Source organism: Staurois parvus, unplaced genomic scaffold (genome assembly GCF_062004578.1).
Source record: "Staurois parvus isolate SC_StPar_1 unplaced genomic scaffold, SC_StPar_1.0 ptg000126l, whole genome shotgun sequence".
NCBI classification, from domain to species: domain Eukaryota; kingdom Metazoa; phylum Chordata; class Amphibia; order Anura; family Ranidae; genus Staurois; species Staurois parvus.
Genome location: NW_028317922.1, coordinates 3,598,758 through 3,615,411, shown reverse-complemented (window position 1 = coordinate 3,615,411; position 16,654 = coordinate 3,598,758). Strand labels below are relative to the sequence as shown.

The 16,654-nt window shown below is 40.7% G+C and overlaps 1 protein-coding gene across 2 annotated transcripts in view; it reads left to right on the top strand.

Moving 5' to 3' along the window:
* The window catches only part of LOC149467025 (glypican-5-like), a 319,714-nt gene extending 314,001 nt beyond the window's left edge, over window positions 1-5,713 (top strand). For both annotated transcript variants that reach the window (XM_089672361.1, XM_089672360.1), the window contains one exon: window positions 4,951-5,713. In XM_089672361.1, coding sequence (XP_089528487.1) covers window positions 4,951-5,165 — 215 coding nt within the window. In that variant the 3' untranslated portion in view covers window positions 5,166-5,713. The remainder of the gene's footprint in view (window positions 1-4,950) is intronic.
* Window positions 5,714-16,654: the final 10,941 nt, after the last annotated feature.

Genomic DNA, 16,654 nt, shown 5'->3' with positions numbered 1-16,654 from the left:
TGAAAAATTCTGCTGGCAGACTGGAAAATCCAGGCAAAGCCAGACAGGCTTCAAACCACCGCTGCAAGTCATGATTCAACTTGGGACAAACGGAATACGTATTCCATCATAAACAGTGACAATGAAAATCTTTGTATTTTTTAGAACAATTATTAAGATAATCAAGAGGTGTTGAAAACATCTTTTAATAAGTTTTTTTTTCATAAAATTGAAATGTGAAATTCTGTAAATTTGGATATACTGAATGTATTAATAGATAATTATATTTATATATACAAATATATGTATACTATACTTATATGTAATTATATTAATGTATATTATAGGAATACTTAGCATTAAGCACAATTTTAACTTCAGTAATTATGAATTTGTTCTATTTATTAATGCTGACACATTTCCTGAAGTTTTATAAAGACAATACCTAATCAGACTATTCATGCTTTGCCCCATTGGTTCCTAAAATGTAATGGCCCTACTATGATCACACTTTAGGTCCTTTCTGAGGACAAATTAACTACCTGGGAATTTTATTTATCCTATAATAGGTGGATGCAGATGCCAAAGCAAACACCTCTTGCACGCAGCACAGGTGCCAGCGCCTATCTTAGGGTGCTTAATTCTGACCACACATATACTGTAATGATAAACCAGCAGTTGAATAGAGTTTAGATAGCTGAAGGACTTTCATTCAAAAACAATTATTCCACAATAGAGGGAAAAAAGGTCAATTTAATCAATTAAGATTCTGACAAAAAGACAGTTAAGGGTTAAGTGTTAGGGGAGGATACATGTTAAAAGCTAATTTAGGGGTTAGGATTTGGGTGGGGGGATTTAAAGTGATAGTAAACTCGTTTCTGGCAGTTTTACCTACAGGTAAGCTTACAATAAAGTTTACTGCTAGGTAAAATGAATATCTCCTAAACATTCACCATTTAGGAGATATTCTAGAGAGCAGCAGTCGGGGACGTCACCTGCGCATGCACTCTGAAGAAACAGCCTACTCATGTCGTCCTTTCAGAGCCTTGGGATGTGGCTTTGACTCAGCCAGTCAAACAGCCGGAGCTCATGAACCCAGAAGGAAGACCAGAAGGTGAAGATGGAAACCCTGTCAGCAGTGACAGCTCACTGCTGGAGGGCTTTGTTTAAAGGTAAGTCTCTTATAATGTGCTAGCATGCAAACCATACTAGCACATTATAACATTGTCATGCAGGGGGAAATCCTTTTATTATTTTTTTTTTCGTTCTACAATTTACTATCACTTTATTGATTTGCTTAGTCAGTGCATTCTGGCAGTATGGAGATTTCTCCGCAGCCAGAATACACTCGTCAGCACCGCCGGAAATTTTTCCAGCAGGCAGGTTGTACACAAGTCAATTGATCGGTCGAGTTGTATACAATCAGCCTGTCCATACATGGATCAAAATTCGACTGGTCCCTGCTGAACCAGGCAAATTTCGATCCATGTATGGCCGGTTTAAGAGTTAGGTTAACCAGGCCCTGTCAACTAGCCCAATTAGGGCCAATTGCCAAGATCTGTGAAAAAAAACCCTTCACAAGCCATTTTATACTTGTCTAAATACAGGGAAATGGATCCCAGGTAATATCTTTGATCAAATCTCTGTTTGTGTTAATTACAGTAGACGGGGATTCTGGTGGGTGAGTTGGCCAATTTTATTTAGCACTTGCACAATCAGGATGTAAATATGCAATGAATATGGTTATCTTAAGACTACATACAGATGAGTTAGTAATGCCTATGTAAAGAAAGGTCATTGTTGTACTGTATTTGTTATTCTCCCTAGTGGGTGGGAGTTTGAAGCAAATAAAATGACAAAATATATGGCAGCTGCAGCCTGTTTTTTTTTTTTAACACAGTGCATTGCAGTGTGCCATAAACCTGAATCGTAAAGTTTATGTACATGGAATCATTTGTTTTGACACATTATTATTGCACTGGATGCCACTATGCTCTTGGCATGATAGAAATGTGTGTCAAGCTCTAGGTCTGAACTAAGCATCAAGCCTAAGATATAATTAGAGAAGTATAAAGATGATTCTCAAAGGTTTTTGAAGGGGCAAGATTGAGAGACAGACATTGTCAGAGCTCAGACAGAATAATAAAAGATGCTTATAGGTCCATGAGAAGGAGATGTGATAACTGGAACAGGGAGAGCAGGGAGGAGTGACTGGGAGTCCCTGGAGAGGCTAGGAGGTGTCTGCTCCAACAGTGACAGTGATAGAATGACACATGCTGGTGTCTGTCCTCTCACTGATGCTTGCTTCCTCTGGAATTTATTCATAATTATCTGTAATGTTAGTCTGAAAGATTTCAATTTCTCTTTCTGGATTTACTGCCTACAAATATCTCTAAGATTCAATGTGCATACTAATGGTGGCCAAGTCTACTGGGCCTTTTCAGTTGACTTCTCACTGACATCAGGACTTCCACAAGTAATATTTTGCCCAACAATAATATTTATTAAGCTACTGTGCCCTTAAATATTTCTTGCACTACAGTGATTTTAATTTATTTGCTTGTAATCCACATCTTTTACAGGTGAAAAACATAGAGAAAGCCATAAGGACCACAAAAGCCATATAGTTCAATGTAGTACAGCAGTTGTCTTGTTAAATCCAGAGGTATTTTCACATAGGCAAATGCTGCAAGGCAGTATTTGTTGCCCAGCTCACCACAACATTAATATCTGCTCTATACTACGGTTACCAAATACATACATACATTTTGGTTCCTATATTACCCACTGAATCAAGGCAATACACTAAAATATAGCTGTGTACAATATAAATAAATGGCTCTATGTTTTGGGTGATATATCAGGACTACATATAGATGCCCAACATAAATAAAGGGAGTGCCTGCTATTGAACCAATACTAAGACTGGACCTAGACCTGTGAAGATTGTCATCAAAACAGAGCAAAAGCATTATCTGTTCAGATAAAGTGTAGGCTCCCATGCTATACATTTGCCATGGTGATCAATAATATTGTTATCCGCTTGGGTAAGATCTACCTCAACCTTTATACCCCCAAAGGAACCCCTAAAATAAGTTTTTTTTAGTTCTCAGAAAACACCTGTTAGAATTGCAAAAATGTCCCTTACATTGATGATTGGTTGAGAAAATGCCCCCTCTACAGTGATGGTCAGAATGACACCCTTACACATGGCTAGCAAGATAATTGGTGTCATCTCGCTGCCTCTGCCAAGTAGAACTATGCAGGCATCATCAGATAGGAGGTCAATCATCCATGACTCAAGGAACCCTAGCAACCTATGGAAGAACCATAGGGTTCCAAGCAACCCTGGCTGGGAATGGCTGTCTACCTAAAATGGACATTTGAGTGTTTTTATAGATCGGATTTGAGTTTCTAGCTGTGATTACCTTTCACAGCTATTCTGGAGAGGTCTCATTCTCCCTGCTGTAAATGCGTGTGAAAAATGCAGCAGTAAAATGCCAAGGCTGAGGGAAAGGGTGGTGGTCTAATCCCTAGAGTCCCCAAAAGGTAAAATCCAGTGGGAAGATTTACAAAAATTGAAGAAAACTCTGGTGCAGCTGTACATAGTAACCAATTAGCTTCTACCTTCAGCTTGTTCATTTAACCTCCCTAGCGATATTCCCGAGTGTAGCTCGGGGTAAAATGTCAGTGCCAAAAGTGGTAACCCTGAGCTACACTCGGGCTTACCATGCGGCGCTGCATAGGGAGTCCCTGCAGAGCTTACCTTGTCCTTCTCTCCTGCGATGCGTCCCCTGCAGTGTCCCCGGCCATCTCCTCCGGCTGATGCCGGCACCCGGCTTCTGTGTTCCGGTCCCTGTGACGTCGGGACATACGGGCGCCGCCGGCGGCGGGAAATTTGAAATTTTCCAAAACAAATTTTTCATAGTAAAACATTGCTGTTTCAACCCATTTCACATACATATTGTCCCTAGTGCTTTGTCCTGTGCCCTGCCTGCATTTTGTCTGTTCTTTCTGCCTGGAAACTGAGAAACGTTCATGGCGTCCAAAAAGTGTCCCTTTAGGTCAAAAGCGGGTTTAGATCAGCTAGAGAACAGCGATAGTAAATCAGAACCACTTGCAGAATTGAGTGATAATGATTTGTGGGGAAATTCGTCATCAGACACTGAAAACGATTTTGCGACTTTGCTCAGCAATGTACGAACTTGGCGCTCTATTTCAAATTTCAGTGTTTTCGGTTTGATTATATTATTGAATTAAATGTATTATTATTATATTATTATTTTTTTATGATTATATATTAAATTATAATTTATGATTTCGTGTTTCAAATTTTATCATATCCGGAATGTTTAATAGACTCTTGTTCGGACAGATTTCAGTGAGTTATTCCTAAAAATTACAGCGTACAATAAAAAAAACTACATATTTCCATGCAAAATAATGGTACCGCTTTCAGCACCAAAAATCTGAAATAATCATACCACCAGGGAGGTTAAGCTTTGACAGTGAAACAGAAACTAATTGGTTACTATGCATAGCTTGCACCAGATTGTGCATGCTCCAGTTTTAGAAAAAACCCCATTGGGGATGGGGATTCAACCCACCAGCATCTACTGTACAAAAGCTGTGTATCAATTTTCACTGAACTCTTTGGGGCAGATTTACTAACGGCAAATAGACTCTAAAGTTTGCCAGTGCAGATGCATTCATTTTCCTTAGTAAATGTGGTAAAGCTTCACTTTATAAAGAATTCCCAATCAGGTGCAATGGAAATAAACAGCATTTCTGCTTGCACATGATTCGATAATGGGAATCAACAGAGCTTTACCCCATTTACTAAGCTCTAGGGGAAATGATCGCACCTGCATTTGCAAGGTGCACAGTCTAGTTGCCTTTAGTAAATCCACCCCTTTATCTTTTTGTTAGGTAGCAGTAAAAATAACCTGTACGTTGTTTCTTTTTTTTCAGGTACAAAAAGACGGACTGACAACTCAGTCATGGTGAACCTAACCATAAAAGCTTCTGTCCCACGCAACCCCAGTGCCACCAAAACAGCCCCGAAGGAAAAGGATTCATCAGCCTCCGGAAGCAGAGTGTGCACTTCTTCAGCTATTGTTGTGGCTTCCTTATTAATTATGTGTCAGATTATATCACAGTTTTGCTATGCTGCAGCTACCTTTTAAGAATCTGCTCCTAATCCTCTGAAGCCTTATTCAAGAGCAGCAAGAAAGTAGCTATTTAGGACAAAAGACAAAAAGACAGCATGAGCTGATGCTGAATGACCTTGGATGAGTCAACCCACGGTTTAAATGGGATGACAGGCTGGCAAGCTAGACGTACATCTCGGGAACAGTACAGATGGAGGTGACAGATAATAAACAACTCTCACACCTCAAGCAACACGAAAACAAAGTCTCCGTTATTAAGCGGATTGGTTGCAGATATGAGATTTACAGTTCAGGAGTGAAACTTGGACAAAGTCACTGTGGATAGATGCTCAGAGCCCGATACCTAATCCAATAATGTAGACAAACCTGCCTGGTTGATAAACTAACATGGCAGGGCTGAAGTGATACTTTTCTACTGCTGTGCGTGTCAGACCTATGAGTCTCTTTGCACTTTAGAAGCCATTAAGCAAAGATGAGCTTCACATGTTACAGATACCTCTAGAATTCTCCTCTCTAATATTTGTCACTTTTGCTCCTACTTTAAAAGTCAGCAAATACAAGTGTATGTTTGTCATTGTTCTTTTTGTATTGTTTACCTGTCCTGTTTTAACATTTTAAAATAACAGGTTGATAAAGTTGTTTAAATCGCACAAGTGCAAGGATAGCTGCTTTATCAAAACAGAGCAGAGCACTGGAAGATGCAAGTTAAAACTTTTATAAATCCAGAATGTGAGCAGGGTTGTACGAAGAGTTAAATATTCATGTTTATGTAGGTTTAGAAGTCATTTTAAATCTGCACCTTTTATTCAAATAATACCTGGTGATCCTGAAATAAAGGTCCTTATCCTGGCATTTCTTGTTATAGGGTGACAGCACTCTCTCCTTGTCTACTAACTGTGGTCCTGTGTTGTCACCCTGTCACATAAACATTCGATTTTGATCAGAAAAATCCACGTAGCCGTTGTTGGAGTGCAGGTATGTAGACAGGAAGTGGCTTCAAAGAAGCTGCGGGAATTCACCAGTACTGAGATGCAAGAAAAGATTGAAAAAGTGAAAAACACAGAAAAATGTTAAATATAGAAGATGGTTTAGAAAATTCAACATTGTTTACTTGGGGTTTACATACATGTCAACGCTGTCTTAGACACATGATGTCCTTTTAGTAGTTTTTTTGTCTCCAAAAATTTTATGTTACTATTGTCCTAAACATTTTCAATAACAGGATGCTTGGCTGGATATGGTATGCATCCGGCACTGTTATAACTTAACTGTATAGCCCTCTCGTCAAAAACAGGAATGAGATAGATGCATTGTACTTGAGCTACAGTGAGTCCTATGCCTCCTTTCGGCAATCCCTGCTGGTTTTGTTATGCTGCGGACCTGTGCTCTGGTCTCTAAGTGCCTTATGGTTTATGAAACTAATTGTAAACATAGTGCATACGAGCTCTTTTAATCAAGAAAACCACAGACAGACATTGGATAATAGCAATACAACAAAACAGCAACAGTACTACCTGCTGTATAACTAAGGGTTCTTCAAGATTGTTGTACCTCCAGCTGTACAGGTCTTCATGTCAAATAAGATGGTAAAGTTTTAATTTAAGTTAGTAGTCATGAAATGGCGGACAGCGGTCTGGACCCAGACTAAGTGACGCTCCCGTCTGGACTGTTTGCTCCCATCCTGCCAGTCTGCAGCAGCAGATCCCAACTGCTCAGCAGTCATTGGTTTACCAGTGACATGACAAGTGTGCCCACCAGCAAGCTTTTATGCCCTGCCCCCCGCAGTTCGGTTCTTCTCCAGCTTCCACCCCCTGCCTACAGGGATGTATCCATCAGGTACAGGTACGCTGTTTGTTTTGATGGGCTCTACCAGTCTAAAGCTGCAGTATGATGGGTCACAACTGATCTATAAGTAAACTCTAATGGGCGAACCTGATCTATGGGGGCACTCTGATGGAGCAACCTGATCTATGGGGGCACTCTGATGGAGCAACCTGATCTATGGGAACACTCTGATGGAGCAACCTGATCTATTAGGGCACTCTGATGGGCACAACTGAGGTAAAGAGGCACTCTGATGTAGATACCTGATGTAAGGGAGCATGTTGATGGGGACACCTGATGTAAGGGGACACTCTAATGCATGGGTGCTCAACCTGTGGCCCTCCAGCTGTTAGGAAACTATAAGTCCCATCATGCCTCTGCCTTTGGAAGTCATGCTTGTAACTGTCAGCCTTGCAATGCATCATGGGACTTATAGTTACACAACAGCTAGAGGGCCACAGGATTAGCACCCACGCTCTAATGGCACACCTGATATAAAGGGGCATTCTGATGGGGACACCTAATGTAAGGGGGAACATTGATGGGGACACCTGACGTAAGAGGACACTTTGGTGGCACACCTGATGTAAAGGGGCACTCTGATGAGGGCACCTGATGTTAAGGGGCACTCTGATGGGCACACCTGAAGAACGTTTTAGCAACCCGACCTCCTTGAATTTTAATTCATCACCTCTGATCTAAATTCTAACAGAGCACCAGGTATGATGTCTGGAATGATTCTGACTGCAGCCAATACATATAAACAATTCATATGGTGAACAAACTGCACACTATTTAAAAACAAGCCACTGTTGAAATCAGTTAAATTCCTAAATATAACCAACACTTTTGCATATAAGTATTGCAAAGAGGCTCCAAACACAGAAAGCTCCCATTGCACTCTTGAAGCTAAGCAGAAGGAGTGGGAAATAAAATCCACATTTCTGCCTATCATTCAGTAGTTTGATGATACAGTAAGTATTTTCTGTTCACAAAAATCCATTTTTTTCAAAATTGCTCTGGGGTTTTGCCAGTGTTTGATGCAAGTAATATGTAAGTCTCCATTAAATTGGTTACGTCAAATGGATAATGTGAATGTTACAGAAGAAATCCAAGTCTTGTGGCTATCAGCTTGCTCCTTTCTGTGAAAAAGGAAGAGGAGTATTTTGACATACTAGCCAATGATCTGACAACTAGGGATAAACAAATCACTCATTTTTGTTTTGTTTGATGGACAGAACATTGCACAATTCTGGATATAGACCATTGCGGTTAATAAACTGTAACATTTACTCTAGACTGGGTAAGTCTCCATGAATATATATGCTGTATACAAACCAAAATTTGCCTTATTTTGAAAATCAATTCACTGATAACACAGTGCAAGAAATGTAGAGGAGTAGCTGCCTCCAGTGAAGCATTCAGATGGATAAAAACGCTATACACTGATCAGCCAAAACATTATGACCACTCATGGTTAAAGTGAATAACACTGATTATCTCTTTACAATAGCAACTGACAGTTGGTAGAATATATTAGGCAGCAAATGAACCTGTTGTTGTCCCTGAAGTTGCTCTGATGAAAGCAGAAAAATGGGCAAGTGTAAGGATTTGAGTGACTTTGACAAGGACCAAATTGTAATGGCTAGATGACTGTGTCAGAGCAACTCCAAGACTGCAGCTCTTGTGGGATGTTCCCATTCTGCAGTGGTCAAGACCTACCAAAAGTAGTCCAAGGAAGGAAAATCGGTAAACCAACGACAGGCTCATTGGCCACCAAGGCTCATTGATGCAAGTGGGGAGTGAAGGCTAGCCTGTGTAGTCCGATTCAATAGAATAGCTACTGTAATTGCTGAAAAAGTTATTGCTTCTGATAGCAACATGTCAGAACACACAGTGCATCGCAGTTTGTTGCGTATGGGGCTGCGTAGCAACAGACAGGACAGGGTACCCATGCTGACCCATGTACACAGTCAAAAGAGCCTACAATAGGCACATCAGTATCAGTACTGGACCACTAGAAGAACTGCAATGGAAGAAGGTGGCCTGGTCTGAATATTCATGGACGGTTTGAGGAACACAAGTTTGAGGTGTTGACTTGGCTTCCAAAATCTGCAGATCTCAATCCAATCAACCATCTATGGGATGTGCTAGAAAAACAAGTCTGATCCATGGGGGCACCATTTCACAACCTAAAGGACTTAAAGCATTTGCTACTGATGGCTTGGTGCCAGACACCACAGCATATTTTCAAAGGTCTAGTGGAGTTCATGCTTTTAACAAGTTGTGGTAGGGTGGTCATAATGTTACAGCTGACTGGTGTATGTATAGGTATTTCTATGCAATAGGACTATATTTATCTCTCTGGCTGCACTAGGCACATGTGAGCTATGATGTTTTTCTGCACATGCTCAGATTTGACACCATCCATGTCATATGTATTTTTACCATTACCTTGTAATATATTACAATATAGATGGAGCAACATTATCTGCTTGTTCAACACTCTCCGCAATAGGACACATTCACTGTGTTGGGAGTCTAAATATTCACTCTCCTTAAGCACCACTCTCCTCTAATTAATACTTCTATTTTACATAAAAAGTAATCTTGTCTGTCCCCCTTACAGAATAAAATAGCATATTGTTTTTTTTTTTTATAAGCTCATTAAAGTAGATGTTTCATATATTTTCAAAAGCTGTTGGAACAAAACATAAGAGCAGTTTAGAAAAAGCCACCTCTGCCTCTAGGCACCAGTCTACTTTTGCCTAATAATGAGTTAGTCATAAGAGCTAGTCTCTGACAATTAGAAATATTTCCCAGCATTGTCAATGCATTGTTTTCCTATTAACACAGTACACACTGTATAATACAGGCAGTAAGATATCAGAACCCTCATCTTCTGTATCCCTACTTGCATTTTCAGCCTTAAGGGCTCATATACACGGGGCATTTGGAAAACTCTTCTGAACAATGGAAATTGACTGCTAGAAAACGTAGGTTAAAAAACATCAGTTTAGCTGCGTTTGCATACCGCGTTTATGTGCGTTTATGTTTAGGAGCGTTTTTAAAAGATAACCTCAGGAGACCTTCCCAAATGCCCAGAATGCACTGAAAAATATTTAAAAAATCAACTATTTCAGGCATTTTGAGAGGAATAAAGAGAGCAGAAGTAGAGAGAGCAGTATGTGTTGAGATTGCCTGTCTTTTCTGGTTGTATTCCATCATGAGCATAATGGAGCGCGTTCTACCATTTTTTCCATCACGTGAAGCCTGGAACTGACTGCGCTGGTGTACTGGGTCCATTTGAATACATGGAAAACACTTTGCATGCATTTCTGATGATGAGAAAAGGCTCTGGACAGCATCTGGACATGGAACAGTTAAAAAATGCTTATAAACGCAAAAGCTTATAAATGTGGTTAACAAGCGGTTACACGCGTTTACAAGCATTTGGCTTTTGAAACGCTGGTAAAATCTACTCCTGAACGCAAGTTTGGTGCAATCAAAAAAAACCTCAACTGCCTGTAAACGACATAGTGTACATGGTACATAGGAAAACATTAGGGAGAGTTCAGGGGCTGCTGAAAAAAACCCCAGAAAAGCTCGTGAACGTCAGTTTAGCAGCAGCAGTGTACATGAGCCCTTAGACCAGCAATGGGCAAACTACGGCCCGCGGGCCGTATACGGCCCGGCGGACCTTTTAATCCGGCCCGCAGATATAGGCTCCCGCTAGGCTCCTCTCACAGTCTGCCCTGAAGACCGGTGTAGCATGAAAATCTGTCTCCTATGAGGATCTGTCCCCCCTCGACGTATCTGCGCATGTGCCGGAGATCGCCGATCGGCTGCTAATGCCTGAAACTGGCACATGCGCAGATACCTCGAGGGGGACAGATCCTCATAGGAGACAGATTTTCATGCTACACCGGAACGGCTCGGGAACACGGCGAGAGGAACGCGCGGAGTAAAGGTAAGTGAATTGACACAGGGGGGACTTGGGGACTTAATATGGGGGATGAATTAATATGGGGGATGAATTACTATAGAGGGGATGAATTACTATAGGGGGGATGAATTACTATATGGGGGATGAATTACTATAGGAGGGATGAATTACTATGGGGGATGAATTACTATATGGGGGATGAATTACTATGGAGGATGAATTACTATATGGGGGATGAATTACTATATGGGGGATGAATTACTGTGGGGGATGAATTACTACATGGGGGATGAATTACTATAGGGGGATGAATTACTATGGGGGATGAATTACTATATGGGGGATGAATTACTATGGGGGATGAATTACTATATGGGGGATGAATTACTATATGGGGGATGAATTACTATGGTGGACGAATTACTATATGGGGGATGAATTACTATATGGGAGATGAATTACTATGGGGGATGAATTACTATATGGGGGATGAATTACTATATGGGGGATGAATTACTATGGTGGACGAATTACTATATGGGGGATGAATTACTATATGGGAGATGAATTACTATGAGGGATGAATTACTATATGGGGGATGAATTACTATATGGGGGATGAATTACTATGGGGGATGAATTACTATATGGGGGATGAATTACTATATGAGGGATGAATTACTATGGGGGATGAATTACTATATGGGGGGTGAATTACTATGGGGGATGAATTACTATATGGGGGATGAATTACTATATGGGGGATGAATTACTATGGTGGACGAATTACTATATGGGGGATGAATTACTATATGGGAGATGAATTACTATGAGGGATGAATTACTATATGGGGGATGAATTACTATATGGGGGATGAATTACTATGGGGGATGAATTACTATGGGGGATGAATTACTATATGGGGGATTAATTACTATGCTTACTATGGGGGAATATTACTATACTTACTATGGATGACACATACACATCATTCATCTACTCTTGGTCCGGCCCCCGGGTCCAATATATGAACCCATTGCGGCCCTCAAGTCAAAAAGTTTGCCCACCCCTGCCTTAGACTATATATTACTATAGCTCAATAAATTGCCATCCTAAACTAGAGCAAGCAAGCTTCACTGGCATGCTAGTGTGCACTGCATATCTATGACAAGAGAGTATCCAACCTTGTAATGATTTAAAACAAAGCAAGTGATGCAGGTGGGAAGGACACTAGGAAGTAGTCATTCATATTTTGCATTAAGCCGTGTTCTCTCGGGAGCTTTTACACTGGTATCTTATCGTCATAAAAGCCAGACAGATCATTGACTACTTCCATTTTTATTTCTGGCTCTATGGAGTTGTGTAGACCAGGTTAGTGAATCTGGAGTAAGCAGAGCTCATCCTTCATATTGATTTCCTGAACTATATTGTATTCATCATGTGCACTGCTGGGATTTACAGATAAGAGGAGTATATTTGTAAGGTCTGTCATTGTTTAATTAGGTTTATTTCACGTGTTCCATAATGGATCACACGTAAAGAACTTATTTGAGATATTGTAAAGTATTAGTTCATAAGTCTAATTAGTTTGTCTCTCCTAGATTTACTTGCAATTCACACTTCAAAGCACAACTTTGATCAATTCTCTGTATTTAGTTTTGTAGAAAATGGTGAGTTGGGTGATGCTTGGCTAGATATATAGGTTCAGCTCCCACCTGAATCTGCTGACACCTCCGATTATACCCAGAACACCTCGACACTCTGAGAATATTTTTTATGGGTTTTATGAAGAAGACAAACCCTGAAAAAGAACTAGCTGATTTAACACAGGTAATGTACATAAAACACAGATACCACTTTGCATAACACAGTTAGTAAGAAGTCACAATTCACTTGCCAAAGACTCTAAAAACTGACTAGTATCACACTGACTAGGGTGACATATGAGACATATGAGAGTGACATTGACACATGAAACAATAACTGTTAATGAGATTTAGCAGCTTATTGACATTTGCTATAGCAGTACTATCTAGAGCAGAAATGTCCTACCTAACCACTGGCCAATGGGATGAAACTTAAAGTCTCTCAACGTTGGGGCCCTTTAATCAATGGAAGAGCGCTCAGTATTTGTAATCCAGGGATAGCAGGATAGCACAGTCTCCTTTAAGCAGAAGCTTCCAGTGAACATTGCAATAGAAGAAAAACAGCACTTCAAGAAATCTTTACCATACAGGTGAAATCCTGATATACTGACACTTGCTCAGTATATTTAGAGCAGCAAACTTCTGTGGGGACTTGGAACTAAACACACTCTTCAGCCACAGCACATGTCTTGCAGAGACAAACCAGTAATATACAGAGACAGAGTTCTCTCATCAATCAGCACCAGGAATAGCTAATTCTGAGCAGCTTGAGCTTTCCAAAATCTGTGAGAATTAGAGAGCAGGCTTTCTCATGACCATTCTCCAGAGATGAACAGCAAATGCAGCAATATCAAAATCCCCTTTCATCACAGAGTACTCACTGTTTCTGGATTGTCCTCTAGATAGCATTAGACAGTAGTAGAAATCCTCTCTCTTTCAGCAGCTCCAGACTTTGAGAGACACATGCACTTGAGTGGCTGTAATCCTGAGTGTCAGGCAGGACAATCCTTGATTTGCACACTGTCCTCCTGCAACAATTCCTCTGCTACACACTCCCAGCCCAGCCCATGGGCTCTAGTAGCACAGAGAGTGAGACTCTGTGACTTTACACCATGAGCCCTTGCTCCCTGCGGTCCCCTGAAAATGTCTGCTTCCCCACATGTGCTTCTTCTTCCTTTTTCCTCTCTCCTTTCCTCCACAGCCAATCATAAGTTCAGCTGCAACAGTGCTGCTATGGGTGGATCCTTTTCAGCTGTAGCAACAACCAATTAGAGCACAGTCCTGCTTTTCCTGTCTGTCAATCACAAAGAGAGAAAAGAAAAAAAATGTTTTGCAACTGCTGTTTAAGATTTAGAGCAACCTGCACATTTCTACATATCTAAAGGAGGAAAAAGGGACACAATTGAAAACATTTTAGGCAATGGACACCCCCTCTAGCCACTTAAACCATGTTAAATTAAGTCCCACTACTTTCCCTTTTCATGCATAACAGTCTCTTAAAGTTCCACTATGCATTGTGCCAGTTAAAGAGTATCTCTGTTTTCTTTTTTTTTTTTAATTTTGGAAAGACTGTGGAAGTATTAGGGCTTATGTCATGTCTATTACTGCTAGCTGTACCCCCATGGAGAAGATTCGCTCTCTCTATTTGTTCTGATCACTATCATTGTCACTGGAAGAAAGTGATGGAAAATCCAAGATGTTACAGTTGCCACTGCAATAAAAGGTGAGGAAAAGGAAAATAATATTTGAGTTGAAGGAATGTTAAACATTTTCACATATACTTAATTGTATACACATGTGTGCGGTGCATATGTGCCCTAGTGGGGGACACTAAAAACTACACTCGCTGTTCACTGTAGTGATTCACATGTATTGAAGATTTTCAGCACTGAGATTTTGGGTGCATTTACCAGCAGGAAGATTATTCCCTTATTTGGATTTTTTGTAAGAATAGCATTTATTTTTATGTTTTATCATTTTTGGGGACTATCAGTCACATTTTTGTTCGTATATTTACATGTATTGATTTATGCTAGCAGCGTGACACTTTCATTTGTTTTAGTTTGTTTTTTATGTTTACACACATAACACGTGTTTGCAGCAGCTCATCTATTATTATTCTCATTATTTGGCAGTGCACAATTTTCTTTTGCCTTTATTATACACTTGCTAATTGCCTAGGTTCTAGGCAGGAGTTTGCAATCATGCTAAATCAACATTAAGGTATAACTGCAGATTTAGAAGCCAGTCACAATGAACACAACCGTCTAACACTCCGTGGCTAACATGTTATGCTGTTAACACTAAGCACTCCAGACACTAATACAGTTAAAGAACACCAAACTCCTAGGTGTGCAGCATTTAGGAACCGGTGCAGCAGGGTTTGCACTGGTAATCCCTGTCACCAGTGATAAGTCCACAGTTACTAATGGATACAGGGAATGAACCTCGCTCTGTCACTATGTGCTTTCTCTCCCTCTCTCTCTCTCTCTCTCTCTCTCTCTCCATCTCCATCTCTCCATCTCTCTCTCTCTCCACCTATCCACATCTCTCTCTCCATCTCCATCTCTCTCTCTCTCTCTCTCTCCCCATCTCCATCTCTCTCTCTCCCCATCTCCATCTCTCTCTCTCTCTCCCCATCTCCATCTCCCTCTCCCTCTCCATCTCTCTCTCTCTCTCTCTCTCTCTCTCCATCTCTCCCTCCCTCCCTCCCTCCCTCCCTCTCTCTATCTCTCTCCATCTCTCTCTCTCCCTCCATCTCTCTCTCTCTATATATATCTCTCTCTCCATCTTTCCCAAGCTAGGTCCCTAGGTTCTCCTTGCCACAGGTCTTATCCCAATATGAAGGGAACTGGCTTCTAGTGAAGGAGACAAGCACAACACGCCTTCATTATCAGAGTAACCATCACCATATGCCAAATCCCCCATTTCCTAGCTGGTTGGCTGCATTAAGTGAAGATACATAGACATTGTCCTTAGCAATGGCAAAATAGCTTACACTAGACCGCTAACTACATGCTGGGATAAAATGTAGTGTATTTCTTCTACAGTTCTCTTGTTACAAGCCCTCCTCTTTAGCTACTTCATGCAATACACCACTTAGGAAAAGACTTGAGACCAGGCATTTTAGGGAACACACACAGTTTTATAGAAGAAATGCAAACATACAGGAACAGTCTTTGCAAGGCAATTTCTTACATTAGGTTCTGTACAGAGGTGCTCTAGTGCCATAGGGTAATCATACCTGAGTAACAGCAAAGTCCATAGACCTTTAGAGGCAAGTATCCATTAAAGCAAATAGTCCACAAGGAGTAGTGCAAGTCCCTTACAGTCCATGATTGGCAGTAATCCATAAAGGCAGTGAGTCTATGGTTAGTAGCTACAAGTCTCTGAGGGTCTCCAGGTCCAAGACCCTCACCAGGAACCCCAAACTGGGCTCCCATCACCCCCACCCCAAGGGAGTGGCAACAATGGCAGAGTAACAGCAATATTTGTGGCAGGATTTCCACAGGCAGCTCTCTCCAGGGCACAGAAGAGCCCCTTTTTATGTGGATATCTAGAAAATTGGTGGGAAAACCTATCAATTCCTCAGATCCACCACACATTTATGTTGTAACAATTTGCCCCTGGCTGGCTCAGTTAACATGAGGGCATGAGTACAGACAGAAAAAAAAGAACTTTCACAGGAAAAAATGTTTACTCCTTAGTAGACACCTGCCTACAGACAGTATTACAATACTGCCTGCTTGTAACCTGGCAGAGCTGAATAATTCTGGCAATCTGGGAGTTCCAGCAATAAATTCTGGTCCCCATTTGGGGTCCTGACACAACTTCTGCACCCTGGACCTAAGAGCAAAGGACTGAGAAGATATGATTTAGGAGTTTATAGAGTGATAACAATTTTTTTCCCATAGCAATACTAACAGATTTCAGCTAAGTTTTTTATGTGAATTCAGTCACTAAAATGTCACATACACTTTAATTTAATTTCAGTCATTTTCAATCTGCAGCTTGTATTAAAATAATACCTGGTGATCCTGCAAAAAAAAACATTGTTCAGAAACATCCTGTTATGGGGAACCATGCT